The sequence below is a fragment of the Micromys minutus genome (assembly GCF_963924665.1).
Source record: "Micromys minutus genome assembly, chromosome: 1".
Classification (NCBI taxonomy): Eukaryota; Metazoa; Chordata; class Mammalia; order Rodentia; family Muridae; genus Micromys; species Micromys minutus.
In genome coordinates this window covers 82,205,892-82,220,386 of record NC_137969.1, presented here as the reverse complement: position 1 = coordinate 82,220,386, position 14,495 = coordinate 82,205,892, and the positions used below count along the sequence as shown (strand labels likewise).

The following is a 14,495-nucleotide window of genomic DNA, read 5'->3' as shown; positions in this document are numbered from 1 at the left end:
TAGACCCAGGTGATATTGATTGGCGTTAAATAGCTATGAACATTAAAGATTTTTATAGGTTTAGTATTTCACATAGAAGGGCAGTTTGTATCTTTGTCTATTTGATGAAACCTTGTTGTGTAGAGGTTTTGTGGGTTGAGAGTTGAATATGTAAACCTGAATGAAAAGCTATCAGGCTGTAGAGTTATATTTATGTGGGATTTTTGGGGTAGAGACACACCCTGGGACAGAGGCAGAGAACAGGCGGTAGTAAACAGCCAAGGGAAGGGAGTTGTGAGAATGGAGTGAGATCTAGGTGGAGGCTTGGACCAGATGTGCATGGCTCCTTATCAGGGTCGGGCCTGAGGAGTAAGACCTCAGGACCAATAGAGAGATAAACATTTCGTATTTTTTAATATTTACTGCAACAGCACTAGAATTTGTAACATGTGTTTGAATACCCATACCTAGGTCGGTTCTTCACATTTACATGGCAAGTGCTTACTCAATGAACCATTTCTTCAGCCCCATAGCTAGTCATTCAATACAAAACAAAAAAGGTACAACTCTATATGAAACAATAAATACTTCAAGAGAGAATATCAGACACCATTCTGGATCTGGCCTTACAGGGATACACGTAAAGCAAAGCCAAAGAGAAGGTCAAGTTTAATCAGTCCATTTGAAGGGCATTAATAAGTTCTGTGGGAAAACATAAAGGTAAATTCCTAGAAAGATGTTCTCCATTTAAGTCAGCAGTTTTCAACCTGTGGGCTGCAATCCCTTTGGGGATATAAAGGATTCTTCCACAAAGGTCTCATGTGAGCTATTCTACATATCAGATATTTACAGTTACCAAGTAGCAATGAGATAATTTTATGGCTGGGGGACCAATACAACATGAGAAGCTGTATTAAAGAATCACACCATTAGGAAGGTTGAGAACCACTGATGTAAATAAACCTAGACCTGTGACCTTGGGCAGAACAATGCCTTTGTGAAATAAAAAGAAAAAAAATTCATGAAAGAATGAGAATGATAAGCAATAAAGAGGAAGGGTGGAAGGTAAAGGAGGAAAGGAGGAAGGGAAGAGAGAGAAGGAGGGAGGGAAGAGGGAGAAAAGAAAAAGAGGGAGAAGGAGAAAGGGGGAAGAGGAAGAAGGGGAAAGGGAGGACATTTTAAAAAATGTAATTAAATTATCTGATGTCACAAAATTTAAGACTGGAATGAAGATTAACTGTAACTTGTTACTTTACCAAGTGAGGGGGAAGTTTTATTATTCCATTTCTCTGCCTCAGTTCTCTCTCCTCTGTCCTCTCTTTATGCTAAATGGAACATTATTGAATAAGGATTCTACAGATAAACATTATTTTCCTAAACAGAATATTTGTAGGGAATGATTGTATAAGGAGTAAATAAATTGACTCATTCTTTCAGACAGTAAATTGAGTTTTAGCTACTCCCAATATTGTGTTGGATAGCTAGTGTGCAGGTAAAATATGTTTTTCAACTTGCAGGTAGCTACGCTGTATAAAACCCCAGAAAACAAGCATTTCTACTAAGGTAATAAATAGCTAAGTAAAAAAAAAGAGTGCTTGGGTAGTTGTGTCTCTTACCCCTGATTAAGGAGTGGGAGTGGTAGGTGGACGTTGGGTATTAAATAACTAAAGTAGAGTAGGCGCCTGGGAAACACACTGAAGGACCTGTAATAGTTTGCATCTTGTAGAAATTCATCAAAATGGTACTATTGACATTTGGGCATCACAGTATTTGCCTGTGGAAGGTTATTGGCTTCCCGAGCTTCTACCCTTTCAATATCAGTAGTTCCCTCCACTCACCCAGTGGTGCCCAGTAGTGAGGTGTGGGGTAGAACATTGATCTGAGCTAAGAACCACTTGCTTAGGAAACATAAGCTGCATTGGGAATGTAACTAAATATATATGAAAGTACAAGGTATGAAATAATATGGGACAAGACTGCTACATCCACAGATGAAAAGTAAAGTGGGGAGGGTTTATTTATTTATTTTTTGTAAGACAGAAGATATAACCCTGGAGCTTCCAGTGTAGATTGCATTGGCCTTGAACTCACATAGATCCTCTTGGCTCTGCCTCCCATGTCCTAGGATTAAAGACATGTGCCATCATTCCTGACATGGGTAGAGTTTATTATGCATAAAGACATTGGTTGTTTTCATTACCCATGACATCTCATTTAATCTTCACACAATTTTTTAATAGATGTGACATGAAAACTATTCTGAACAATCATATTTAACCTCTGTTTATAGTAATGAGAAACAAAGGAAACAGTATTTTTCAAGAGTCACCCAGCAAGTAGAGCCAATTTATAATCCCAAAAGTGAACGAGGAGTTTAAAGTCCATGTAGATTTTAAAATACTGTATGACAGAGGCTGTTCATATCTGGAGTGCAGAATGCACATAGGGATTGAAACTGATATGTGTCTGCAAGAGAAAGATCTGTGTACTGAATACTCATCCATGCCAGACAGAAGTATGAAAGGAAGAAAGGAGGAAAGGGGCAATTAAAAATACTGTGGAGAGGCTGTGAAGGCAGTTGTTAGGCACAGGTCTGGGAGGTAGGAGAACAATGAGGAACCTACTAGAACAGCACACGGACCAGACTCCAGCGTGGAGGGCAAGAGGAAGACTAAACCATTAGAAAGACTCAGAGAATAATAATCTCAGGACAAGCTGATTTTATTGTCTCCAACTGACCTGTAATTTATATATCTCAGTAGCTTTTCACAGAATGTCCTATTTCCCTTTTCTTACCATTGATCCACCTGATTATGTTGAGACTATATGAACAGCGTTGTTATAATTTAGGTTTTGTTTATTCAGCAAACATGAATGGAGTAGTTAACACATCACAAATACAACACCCCCATACGAATGCATTATGGACTAGGCAGGGCACAGTGCTTTACAGACACTCAGTAACTCCATTAAGTAGCTTCGGTCACTTGTTAATCCATATCAAAAGTCTGAGAATCACACCACTATCTGACACAGAAATTGAAAATAGAGTTATCAGACTTCAAAATGATTCCTCTAGCCAACTTGCCATTTTTTGTCCATTTATAAATCATGAAATAAAATAGAAAATACAAAAAAATAGGTCAAGAAGGCCTAATGCAAGACGTAACTAAAAATCAGAATATGAACACACTTAGACAACAGATATGCTGTGCACACGTGTTCTGCTGAAGACAGTAGAAACACAAGTCATAAAAATACAGAGATACTTTGACAGCTTTTGTTTGGTGGTTGATTGGTTGATTTAGAGACAACCTAAAGGTGCCGCTTTAAGAATGTGAGAAGCACAGAGTGGTAGAGAATGGGTGGCAAGCCATGGTAGAGGGGAGATGATGCTAAGAAGTTATGTCATAGTTTTGGGACAGTGAAGATTTGGGATGAGGTTATTGTCTAGAGTTACTAGAAGAGATAATGCATGATTCACATGAATATGAAGCTGAGTGGTTTCAGGGAGATTCTTCAGACTAATATTTAATTCTGGATTGCAAAATGGAGTCCTGTGCAGATTACAGGTCATAGAGTCTTTATTACAGATTATATACCATGCTTTGGAAAATTTCTTACCTAGCTAGCCCTCTGTTTCTTGCCTCTAGATCTGTTTTCCCTCAACCTGCCTTTGATGTTAACATGTTTTAGCTTAGTATTAAGGTAACTGCCTAAGTTGCATCAGGAATTTACCAGTTTCACTATCTCTTTTCTGCCCTGGTTCCCACCACCCCTCTTCTGCATTTCTCACTGATGTGTCTCCAGGAACATTCTCCTCTTACCTGTGCTCTTTCTTCTCCTTCCCTTCCTATGGGTCCTGACCACTCTACTTTTCTCTTTTCCCTTAAACAGACTTTTTTCTTCCTTGCCTTTATTGAAAGAACAGAAACCAATGGCCAGTGTTTAATGTCCCTCCTTACCCAGAGAACCTAGAAGTAACAGTATAGATGATTCTTAGTAGTAGAGGGTAATCAGCATGTAAATGATGCTGCATAGAATTAGTTTTGAGGCTAAGATGTCTTAGTAAAGCACTTGCTGTATACACATAAGCATCTGAGTTAAAATCCCTATCACCTATTAAAAAGCCATGTGTGGCAGTATGCACCCGCAATCCCAGTTCCTATGAAGATAAAAAAAGAGGATTCCCTAAAGATGATTGACCATTCTAATCAACTAACGAGATTAGTGAGACTCTGTCTCTAAAAGTAAGATGGAAAGCTATTGAGGAGGACATTCAATATTAATCTCTGTCTTAAATCTGAATATGTACCCAGATGCATAAGAGTACGTACATAGAAAACACACACACACACACACACACACACACACACACACACACACACAGGCATGGGCTGGAGGGAGAGAGAGTATAATTTCTGGACAAAGAAAGCTTCAATGTAGGAATACCCAGATTAATAACTTTCTAGTCTCCTTTCAGGGATAGTGGTTCTTAGACTTCCACAGTGGCTTCCATAATTCCTTGCCAGTTAAGGAACAGATTGCTGCTCCCCCTGCCAACCCCCTGTGAAGTTTCTAAAGCAGTGGGTATAGGATGGACCTAAAAAGGAACATTCTACTGAGTCACCAGGTGATGACAAAGACATTATTCAAGAATCATACAGAACCACTGGTGTAGTCAGAGAGTCTGGGGTTAGCGGTGTACGATAGCACTGTGTCAAAGGAAGCAACCAGAGAGAAGAGAACATTGCTTCCTGTGGCATCCTTAAGAGAACATTGTTAAATAAGAAGCTCTGGACAATATATCATTCTAGAGGGTATGCTGGAGTTTAGGTCAGGGTAAAGGACAAGCATGGAAAGCTCTGTATTGTAACCTTCTGGAAAGCACTGAAGCCAGCCCCAGGCTCTGACATCCACCCTTGTACTTGACATGATGCATAGAAACAGCAGAAGGGAACTCTCAGGATCTGTTTGATCTCTGTCCAGCTCCCTAAGCCCTCTGTCTGTTTATCTCCCTCTTTCCCTGGCCTCCTCTTCTCCCCATCACCCCCTGCCCAGTGGATGATTCACTGCCTCCCCTCACTTCCCCACCCCACCCCACCCCACCACCATCTGTTTTCCTAATGATGGCAGAAGATGAGCTGTTCTGTTGGCCCGCACCATAACACAGCACAGTAACGCTAGCATTAGCCCTCATGCATCCTCAGAATGCTGTTTTATGAGTATCTTTTCCCTACCAAGTTTTCCCTTTTCTCTTAAACCCCACCCTTTCCCTTTCTCTGGTCTCATGTGGGTCCCAGTTTCTTAGAACTAGATCAAGGGACTCAGATACAGAGCAAAGGATTAACATGCATGCCTGCAAGCAGGTTGGGTGTGTTAAAGGGATTGTTGGAAATCAATGGCAGTTAAAGGCACTCTCTTTAGCACACTCTAAGGAGCCAAAAATGTCTGAGCAGGGCTGCAAAGTGGCTTATTGACTTCCAAAGAGAGGTTTGGATGAATAAATCTGCAGTGGCATGTGGGGAGTGAAGAAAGCCCTGAGTAAGTGAAGTCCTTATGAATGTATGGCGTTGACAGGAACGGACTCGGCAAAGCCTTCCTGGGAGAACCAAGGATGACTGTTGACTGTGTAAAAGAAATGGCCACCCTAGCTTTTTCTTCTCTGATATCTATGTCCTGCAGAGACTCTCCTATGGAGGCTGGCCCTGCTGAGATTAGCTGAACTCATCTGCTGATCCAGCCCTGTATTACAAACTCAGCCTCCTTGTTCAGCTGCAATAACCCTCTTTTCTGTTAGATTCTATCAAGTAAACATACTGAGTATCTCGGGGTGCTGCAGTTTCTCCATCAGAAATCTTAGTCAATCTGATCCCATTTTGTTCTGTGCATCCACATGTGTCTGTCTACCTGTCTGTCTGTGAGTCCATCTGTCTATCCATCTATTCATCTAAACACACATAACCCACACCAAAGTTGGCTTAAGGCACTTTGCTAGCTATACACATTGTCTATAGTAAAAAGCCTTATTTAACTAATTCTAAGGCACAGTTACAAATCCCAAAGCCATAAATAAGTCTGGCTTGTCTTTTAAGTAACTGAGATTTTACTAAAATAAAACTGAGTTTAGAAACCCTACATGTAAATTTAGGAAACCAAGGGAAGAAAAGAGGGATCAGAAGAAACAGAACCTTAAACTGGAGGGACTAACGCTACCCAAAGCTCTCCACATGACTTGGGGAAGTCAAGCCCACATACCTCACATGACTGGATACAGTGCACCAGAGAGGGATCTGGGTGCCACTGACGCCTGCCGGTACACACGATATTCTACAAAAGATATAAAGGAAACAGACATTAGGTCTATGGAAGTAATGGTTAGTTCCATGCTTTTCTCACCAGTCAGCTCCAGGGCCTTTGAAGTCAAGACCCTAACTATGTGTGTGCCTGGTAAACACCTGGGCTTGCCTATGGACACCATTAACCCTGGTGGGCAGCAGGAAGGCTAAAGCTCTCAAAGTAGGAACTTTGTTCTACTTTCATCTTCTTCCTTTTCTATGGTACCACAATTTTCAGAGGACTTTGAGTGTATATGACTGACCACTGAGCAAAGGACTTTCCTGTGCCTCAACTGCCACCAGGGCCTTGCCCAAACGGGACACTATTGACTGCTCCCACTGCCTCCTAAGGTAGGCCAGTCCTCCATGTTTCTTTTCCACAGCAACATTTCTCAGACCTTCTGGGTCTGGCAGCTGAAGACTATCATTCTCTGTCCCCAGCAAAGTTCCAGAGATCACCATAGAGGATCCCAGACTAGCTATTCAGGTAGCAGGTGAGTCTCTGTTGGTTTACTTGACACAGGGGCCACTCAGTTTATATTTTCTACTCAAATTTATTTGTTTAGATCTCTGTGAAAGCTAGAAAGTCTGCTTTCACCTCCCAAATAGTCTGGTTTTAGAGTGACTTGGGGTGCAAAAGATGAACACGTTGCTTGCTGATTATCCAAATATAGAAGCTTTTTACAAAGATTGAATTGCTTGAGTTAAGTCTCCTAAATAAAAAGGCTTTGAGGCTGAGAAATAACTGGCCAGCCTGAATTAATTTTATCAGTAAAAATTGGGCCTTGCTTTTTCTAGAGCTACTGGGTCTCCTGCAGAAAGGGCTAAATAAGCACCCAGCTCTCAATAAAGCCAACACAAGCTGTCATGTTACTGTTCATGACTTAAACATTACCTTCTAAAAGAATAATTGCTTTCTAATGACTGCTCTCAATATCCAGCCACCTTTGTCTCATAGTGAATTATTGGATTTTTCCAGGTAAAGGAAAAACAAAAATTTAACGTCTGTGGGAGTGATTTTAGATGTGCAAAGGCAAGTGCTGAAGGTCCGAGAGCGTGGTGGAAGGCATGTGAAAAACAACACTCAAAGATGCTGAGGGTGCTGCCATGTGACAGGAGAACCATGGTTGCACACAGTAAACGGTGTTCTGATCAGCTATCAATCCAGCCTTGGCAAAGCAATGCCTTTTGTTATTGGCACAGCCTATAAGTGTAAATTTCCTTTATTGGGTTTCTAAATATAGACTTAAAAGTGTTTCTCATTGTACTAAAAACATCTCTGTCCAATCTGTCCATTTCTCTGGAGAGACAGAAGGGTCTTCTTGCATTTACCCAGAACCATTCTTTGGGTCTTCAATATCTTTTACCCCTTTGTTTTCCTTCCAGCCAAGAAATTTCTGTCTTATTACAAATGAATGTTTATGTTTCCACTATGTTAATGGCTTCTCTGTTTGCTGTCCTTGTCCTAGCTCAAAGGCATGATGTCCTGTGCAGATACTACTTTTCAACAGTGGGGGTTTCTGGGCAGATTACAGTGATGTGCTAATACCTTCTGTCCCTAGCCTATGTCTGTCACAGCAGACTCATTTATCTGACAGATTCCATTCAGGAATCAACTGTGGCCCTGCAAACTGCTCCAGAATGGGCTCATTTTGTGGGCTAGTAAAATTACAAGCTCAGACTTTGCTGAAAGCTGCTGAAAAACCAGTCCCTGGTGTTTAAGCTGTGTAGCTAATGAGGCTTCTGAGGACCTGGCCACAAGTCTCCTGCCACTGCCTGACTCCACTCCCACTCACTGCCTTCCTGGAACACCAAGATGTCCCATCCTACCCCCAGCTGTGAAGCAGCTACAGAAGAGACCAGTTAGAGCTTATCACCAAGAAGGCTGGAATGTTAGGTCTCAGTATGTATACCCAGAAATAGCTCAAGCTGAACTGTAGGGTTCCTGGGGGTTAGATAAAGCCAGGGTTCTTCAGGGACTTGTGAAACAAATTTCCACCCGCCTTTTTCGTTTCCAGAAAAGGGGGACTTACAGTTGGCATATAAAAGTCTATGTTAGCCTCCAGGTGCCTAAAGTCCCTATTCACAAATACAATCTACATTTCAATGCTCCTATGAATGCTCCGACCTAGGAAGGTCAATCACCCCACAAACACAGCTCTTATCTGTTAAGATAAGCTATTTCTCTAGACTAGAACTACTGGGCATTGATAAAAAGACTATTGCAAATTGTTGGCATTAGGACAGCTCCTACCCCCAGTGATGGCACCACCCACAGGTGACAGGAACCTGTCACATCCATCGCCATGGAAACAGCTAAAGCATTCCCGGAATACACTGGTTCAAAAGCCCAGTTTCACCTAGAAACAAGCGATGTCTCTATTCCTATAAAAGACTGAACAACCCCCCCTTTTCCCTTCTCTTCTCTTCTCTTCTCTTCTCTTCTCTTCTCTTCTCTTCTCTTCTCTTCTCCTCTCGTCTCCTCTCCTCTCCTCTCCTCTCTTCTCTTCTCTTTTCTTCTTCCCTTGACCCTGACCCCTGTCCTGTCCCTGTTCTATTAAACCTCTCCATGTGGAACTGGGTTGGTTTGGTGTGGTTTGTCCAGCATGAGCTCTTAGTATCATAAGTCAAGAGAAAGCATTGTAATGCATGCTAATACATAAAAATAATAGTAAATTCAGAATAGGTATTGTCAATAGAAAAGATATATTGGAAGGGCCTATATTAATTTGCACTCTGGAAGACTTTTAAAGATATAGTTATGCTGGGCAGAAGAAATAAAAATTCTGTATTATTCTACAAAGGTTATTCATGTACATAACATGCACATTTGTAATTCACCAAAGTATTCCAGAAAGGGAGAAAATCTTTTTTGCTTCCCAAAGGAACTATGACTTTTGACTCCCTGCTTTCCTCCCAATTCACTTCCTTTTGTATCTCCAGTACACACAGTTTTAAAACCATTTGCAACTGTCTTTTTGTTAATGACCAGTAGTTCTCGTCTAGAGAATAAGCACATCTTAACAGATCAGAGCTGTGTTTGTGGGGTGGATGACCTTGGTAGGTCAGAGGATGCAGGAGAAGACTCGGGGCCAGTACTGCATTAGCGGTTGGCCAGTGTCAGTCAAAATAATAAGACACAAAGAATAAGACAGAAAACTAACTAGTCCATTTTCTCAAGGGTTTAGCATCTAGGATGAGTGCAACAGACATACTACCCACTTTTAGCACCTTACGGAGATAAGGAGGTATGCCCGTCTGAACTACTCTGTGAACTAAATTAACGTTTAAAAATGAGTGAGTATTGTCAACCTCTCTGTCATGAATGTGTCTTACATTTGCACATATGAAAGAATTTGACATATACTTAGTTATTGCAGAAGAAATGAGAGCAGCAGAATTGACTATCCTCATGGGGTCGGTTAAATAGCAAGGAAAAGAGATAGCGAGAAGGGATAGGAATCTTTGGCACCAGTAAGACAACTTTTAACCCCCGTTTCTCTTTTGATTTTAACGATTTTGTTTCTTAAAAGAACCACTAGTCCTTACAAGATTAATTTGGAAAAGCCAACCAAAATAAAAATAACAGGCTTTGGTGTCCCTAGACTATTGAAGAGCTGAGGAGATGACAAGGAATACAAGTAGTCTTAATGATCTTTCCAAGAGTATCACATGTTGCTTTGAGGAAATCTCACTAACTTGCACCTGACTAATTCATAATTATGACAGTACTTTAAAAATAGAGGGGAACATTGTTCAGTCTGTGGAGCAGGAATTTATGAGACAAAATAAGGGAGAAAGGACAGGAAATGATAGATGTCTTGGACTTTGGAAGGAATCACTTTCAAATACAATTTAGGAAAACTCAGTTCCAGGCAAAAACCTGCTGCATTGTGTTTAAAACAAACCAACAGAAATCATCTCATGAAATGGGGTTCCTGAAGGACCTTATCTTCAAAGTTAAAATATGGACTTCCTCCCTTCAAGAGGTATAAAAATCCTTCTCATGACAGAGCACATGAAGATAGTCAGAACCAAATCACCTTACCCTTAAATGGAGTTTTTGAAAAGCCCCCATCTGCAAGGGTGTGCTTTTTTTCCTGCAGCTGCTAAGTTCATTCTACCTCACAGAAGAAATGGTGTTTGGATGAAGGGGAAGATGTCTATCTACATTGGAAACCCTTTGTGCCCAGTGTGACATTGGGATTAGTAAAACAAAGGAAAAAAAAAGATAGAAATTGAGAAAAGAAAGTACAGAGACTTGAATATGGCAAGGTACTTCTTATCTGGAATTCATCTTACACTCTCAGCAGCCTGGAGACCCTGTACATTCTGAAAGTGAAGGCAGTACCAGAAAGGATCTATGAATGTTGGGCATGAACTATGGTATCAACAGGGATTCAACACACAAAGTCCTGCCTCGTTATTGTCAGGTCTCACCACCTAGACATCATGTCAAAAACTCAGAGTGTTTATTTGGAAATTTTAAACTCTGGACTACTACCTCCCACAGGAAACGTGTTCTTGTAAAATTGAAGTGTAATAGTGTACATGCATGTGCATGCCTGTGTGTGAGTGTGTGTATGTGTATGTGTCTGTGTGTCTGTCTCTGTGTGTGTATGTGTATCTGTGTAAGTCTGTGTGTATGTCTGTGTGTGTTTGTGTGTGTGTGTGTCTGTGTGTGTGTTAATTTTTATAAAAACACTGATGATAAATAATATTTCCTTGTCCTTGACAGGGAGGGTACAGAGGCTTCCAACAGCAAACCATCTTACTATTTTTATGTCAATTCTTTCTTGGAGGTATTTTTCATTAAAAGCCCAGACAGTCTATGTCTTATGAAAGCTTTTCTTTAATAAACTATATACTACTCTAAAACTTCAGTGTTATTTGCAAGAATAAAAACCAATAAGCCCTCTAGAGAAAGGAAAATAAACTACAAACATCTGAAATCAGATTTCTCTGTTCTTTAAAAGCAAACCAAAACACCAAAATCTGTCACAAAAAAAAGTATTTTTATAGGGAAACATAGCTCTTTAAGTTGTCTTTTAGATGTCATGATATGGGAAGAAAATGTAGGATGGATGGATGATTTTTATGGTTGAAAAGAATGACCTATTTTCTGTCTGACAGGAAAACTATCCCAAGCAACCAGCTAGAGGGAAATGATTGCTGTGGGTGTGGTAATGCAGGAACTGCCATACAATTTATACACAAGAACAGTGCTTAAACATTTCTCCACTTCTTGACAATCGTGAACATTTGGAAAGATTGTCTAGCAATGTCTATGTATGTGTAGAGATGATACAATCTTTCTGAGCTTCTTTCTTTGTGATGAGATTCAAATGATATAAATATATTACATATAATTTGAATCATGTATACATTTGTAGTAATGGACATCCATGGGAATTTTAAGAGAATCGAGAGTTATTTAAATATAAGCTATCATGCATGTTACAAAGAACAAATTAAGAAGAATATAATATAGCACTGCTTTCTGTAGTCTTGATAGATGCAAAATGATTTCAAATATAATAGACACAGTGACTTCTATTAAAGTCACAAGAATTATTTATTAAACAAATGAACTCAACTTAAATTAGGTGTTTTTAGACTTCAAATACATATGCAGCAATTGTCTTATGTGGTATGTGTAATAAGTATAGTGACGTAATAATATATTTGAAGTGTTCAATAGAATTGTGGGTTATATGTGATATACATCCTTTCACATTTCAAAGCATCACAGCCTTTAGTAAGATGTAATATCTACCACATTTTATACACTGCCCAAGAGATTTGAAAGGACACCCAAACTGAAGTAAAATTGTTTACCCAAACTGGGAAAAGCTACAGATTAATCTTCAAGACAGTCAATTTGGTGTGCAGAGTTTTATTCAACATACTGAGTTTTATCTAACACAATATCTAGGTTTATGAGGTACTTCTTCTTATTTATGAAGAGAAGGTTAGATTTTGTACTTTTAGTGAGCTCCTGAGTGTAACAAAATGACAGAATCCATGAGCTCATGAGTGACTAGAACATAATCTCTTCACCAATGACTCTAGAGACAATAGATCAGTCATCTCATCAATTTCTTTAGATTCACTGACTTTTCTTATCCTCTACAATACAGTTCGAGTTTTCTAAACACCTAGAACCCTTGAATATAAGCAATATTCCTGAGATAGCATTAAGAACTGATAATAAGTAACCCAAGTTATACCTTGTTTTGGCCCACTGTGATTATTAACTATTGAATTGCTGTTTGATTTGATTAGATTCTGGTGTGAAGGATACTGATTTGGAATTCAGAAACACATAAAATGTTCTTACTTATGTTTCCAACTTGTGAAATTCTGATGGCTGAGTTATTTTTCAAAAATAAATTATTCTTACACAGTAAATTCAATTACTCTTGTACACTTTTCAAATTATCTTAGTTTATCCTTTAGATTGTTGGAAGGAACTAATTTACTTTATTTCATTTTCAATAGCAATATGAGACACATTGCAAATGTTCGGCTAACTGTGGCTGTTCTCCAGAATACTGACTGGACACATAGCCCATAGTCAACAGAACAGGGAAGTGTTACTACAGATGATAAGAAATAGGTAGGATCCTCATTAACTTGAAGAAATCGAGAGTCAGGACAGTGAACATATTGTATAAGGCTATTCATCTGGTGACTAGCAGAATTCAGGAATGTAAGTTTAACTTTATAAGAAACAAAAACCATGTTTTCAGGGCTGGATGAACAATAGCTCGGCAATGAAGAATGTGTTCTGCTCTTACAGAGGATCAGAATCAAATTCATAGCATCCACATCAAACAACTCACAACCACTTGTAAATCTAGTTCCAGGGGGTCTAATCCTGTCCTATGGGCCCCATGGGCACTCTTAGACCACTAGCATAATATACAAATGAATACAAACCAAATCTTTAAATTGATACATGCTTTAATGCAAAATGATAGTAATTCCCTGATGCCTCAATATCACATCTGTATAACTTATGTCCAAAACTAAGAATTTACTAATAATTATATTATACAAAGTTTCTGAGCTTCAAATCAGTATATTTTACATCAAAATGAAATCGAATCCAAATAGCATTTCAGTAGTTAACAAAAAATATCAAATCAGAGCCAAAGCCAGGGAGAGGAAGGAGGTAATGTTAATTTATAGAAAGAGGCTTGCAAGAATTTAATAGAACACTCTAATAAAGCAGCCACATCTCACTCCACCCTCATTCTAAGGAGGTTCAACACACAACAATATACTCTCCATTAAGCTCTTGGTTTCTTTTCTCTTATTCATTTAATAAATAGTTGTTGAACACATAACATTTCCTAGGTACCACTATGTGGGAACTTAATTATATAACAATGGACAAAAAGAAAATTATCCATCATTTTTTTTCTAGTGATAGAAATAAAAGTTAGTAAAATATATAATGTCTGCTAGTAAGTTCCAAGGAAAAACAAAAAGGAAAGTACCAGGAAGGTAATCTAGATTTTTAGATAGAATAGCCAAAGATGGCCTTTATAACGTTAGAGTCAAAGTCTGAAAGAAGTACAAGGAAGCAGCTATCTAGGGTAACATGGGGGCAGAAGGAGCCACCAGGGCAAATGTGCAGAGATACAGCTCATCCTGTCCTCAGAAATTGCATAGTCAGTGATCAAAGGAAAGTGTGTGAGAGAGCCAGGAAGTGAACATGATCCTTGGAGAAGACAATATAGGTCTGATGGTCTCACAGGAGTCAGATGATGGTGTAGAAATGAATGAACATTCTATCAGAGGTGTTATCTGTGGCCAGAGATCTAGAGTGCTACCAAGACTAGTAATGTTCAACCCAAGGCTCAGAGAGCAGTGAAGGGCCTTGAAGGGGGTACAGGTTCTGCGCTGCTCTGTTGTCTTTAGTCTCAAGTGGTGTAGACTCTAGGAAGGAAAATGTGGTTAAGAAGAGGCTCTGAGGAGACACGAGGACCCCGACCCCAGACATTATGATATTTTCAGTGACAGAGAGTTCATTGAGCCTCCTGGAAGACAATGATTTCAAGGGAGGACCAGAGAGGAGAACAGACATATAACAGATTTTGCCGATGAGTTTAAAGAGCAGAGGACTTGGGGGTATGAATTCAGGGTTTAGAAAGGGGGAAAGGCTGGAAA

At 39.5% G+C, this 14,495-nt stretch overlaps 1 protein-coding gene across 1 annotated transcript in view; it reads right to left on the bottom strand.

Annotated features, from left to right (window-relative positions):
* The window catches only part of PAPPA2 (pappalysin 2), a gene marked incomplete at its 5' end in the record, with an annotated part of 238,494 nt that overhangs the window by 33,298 nt on the left and 190,701 nt on the right, over window positions 1-14,495 (bottom strand). Inside the window, one exon of the mRNA XM_080924820.1 lies at window positions 6,238-6,309. Coding sequence (XP_080780946.1) covers window positions 6,238-6,309 — 72 coding nt within the window. The remainder of the gene's footprint in view (window positions 1-6,237; window positions 6,310-14,495) is intronic.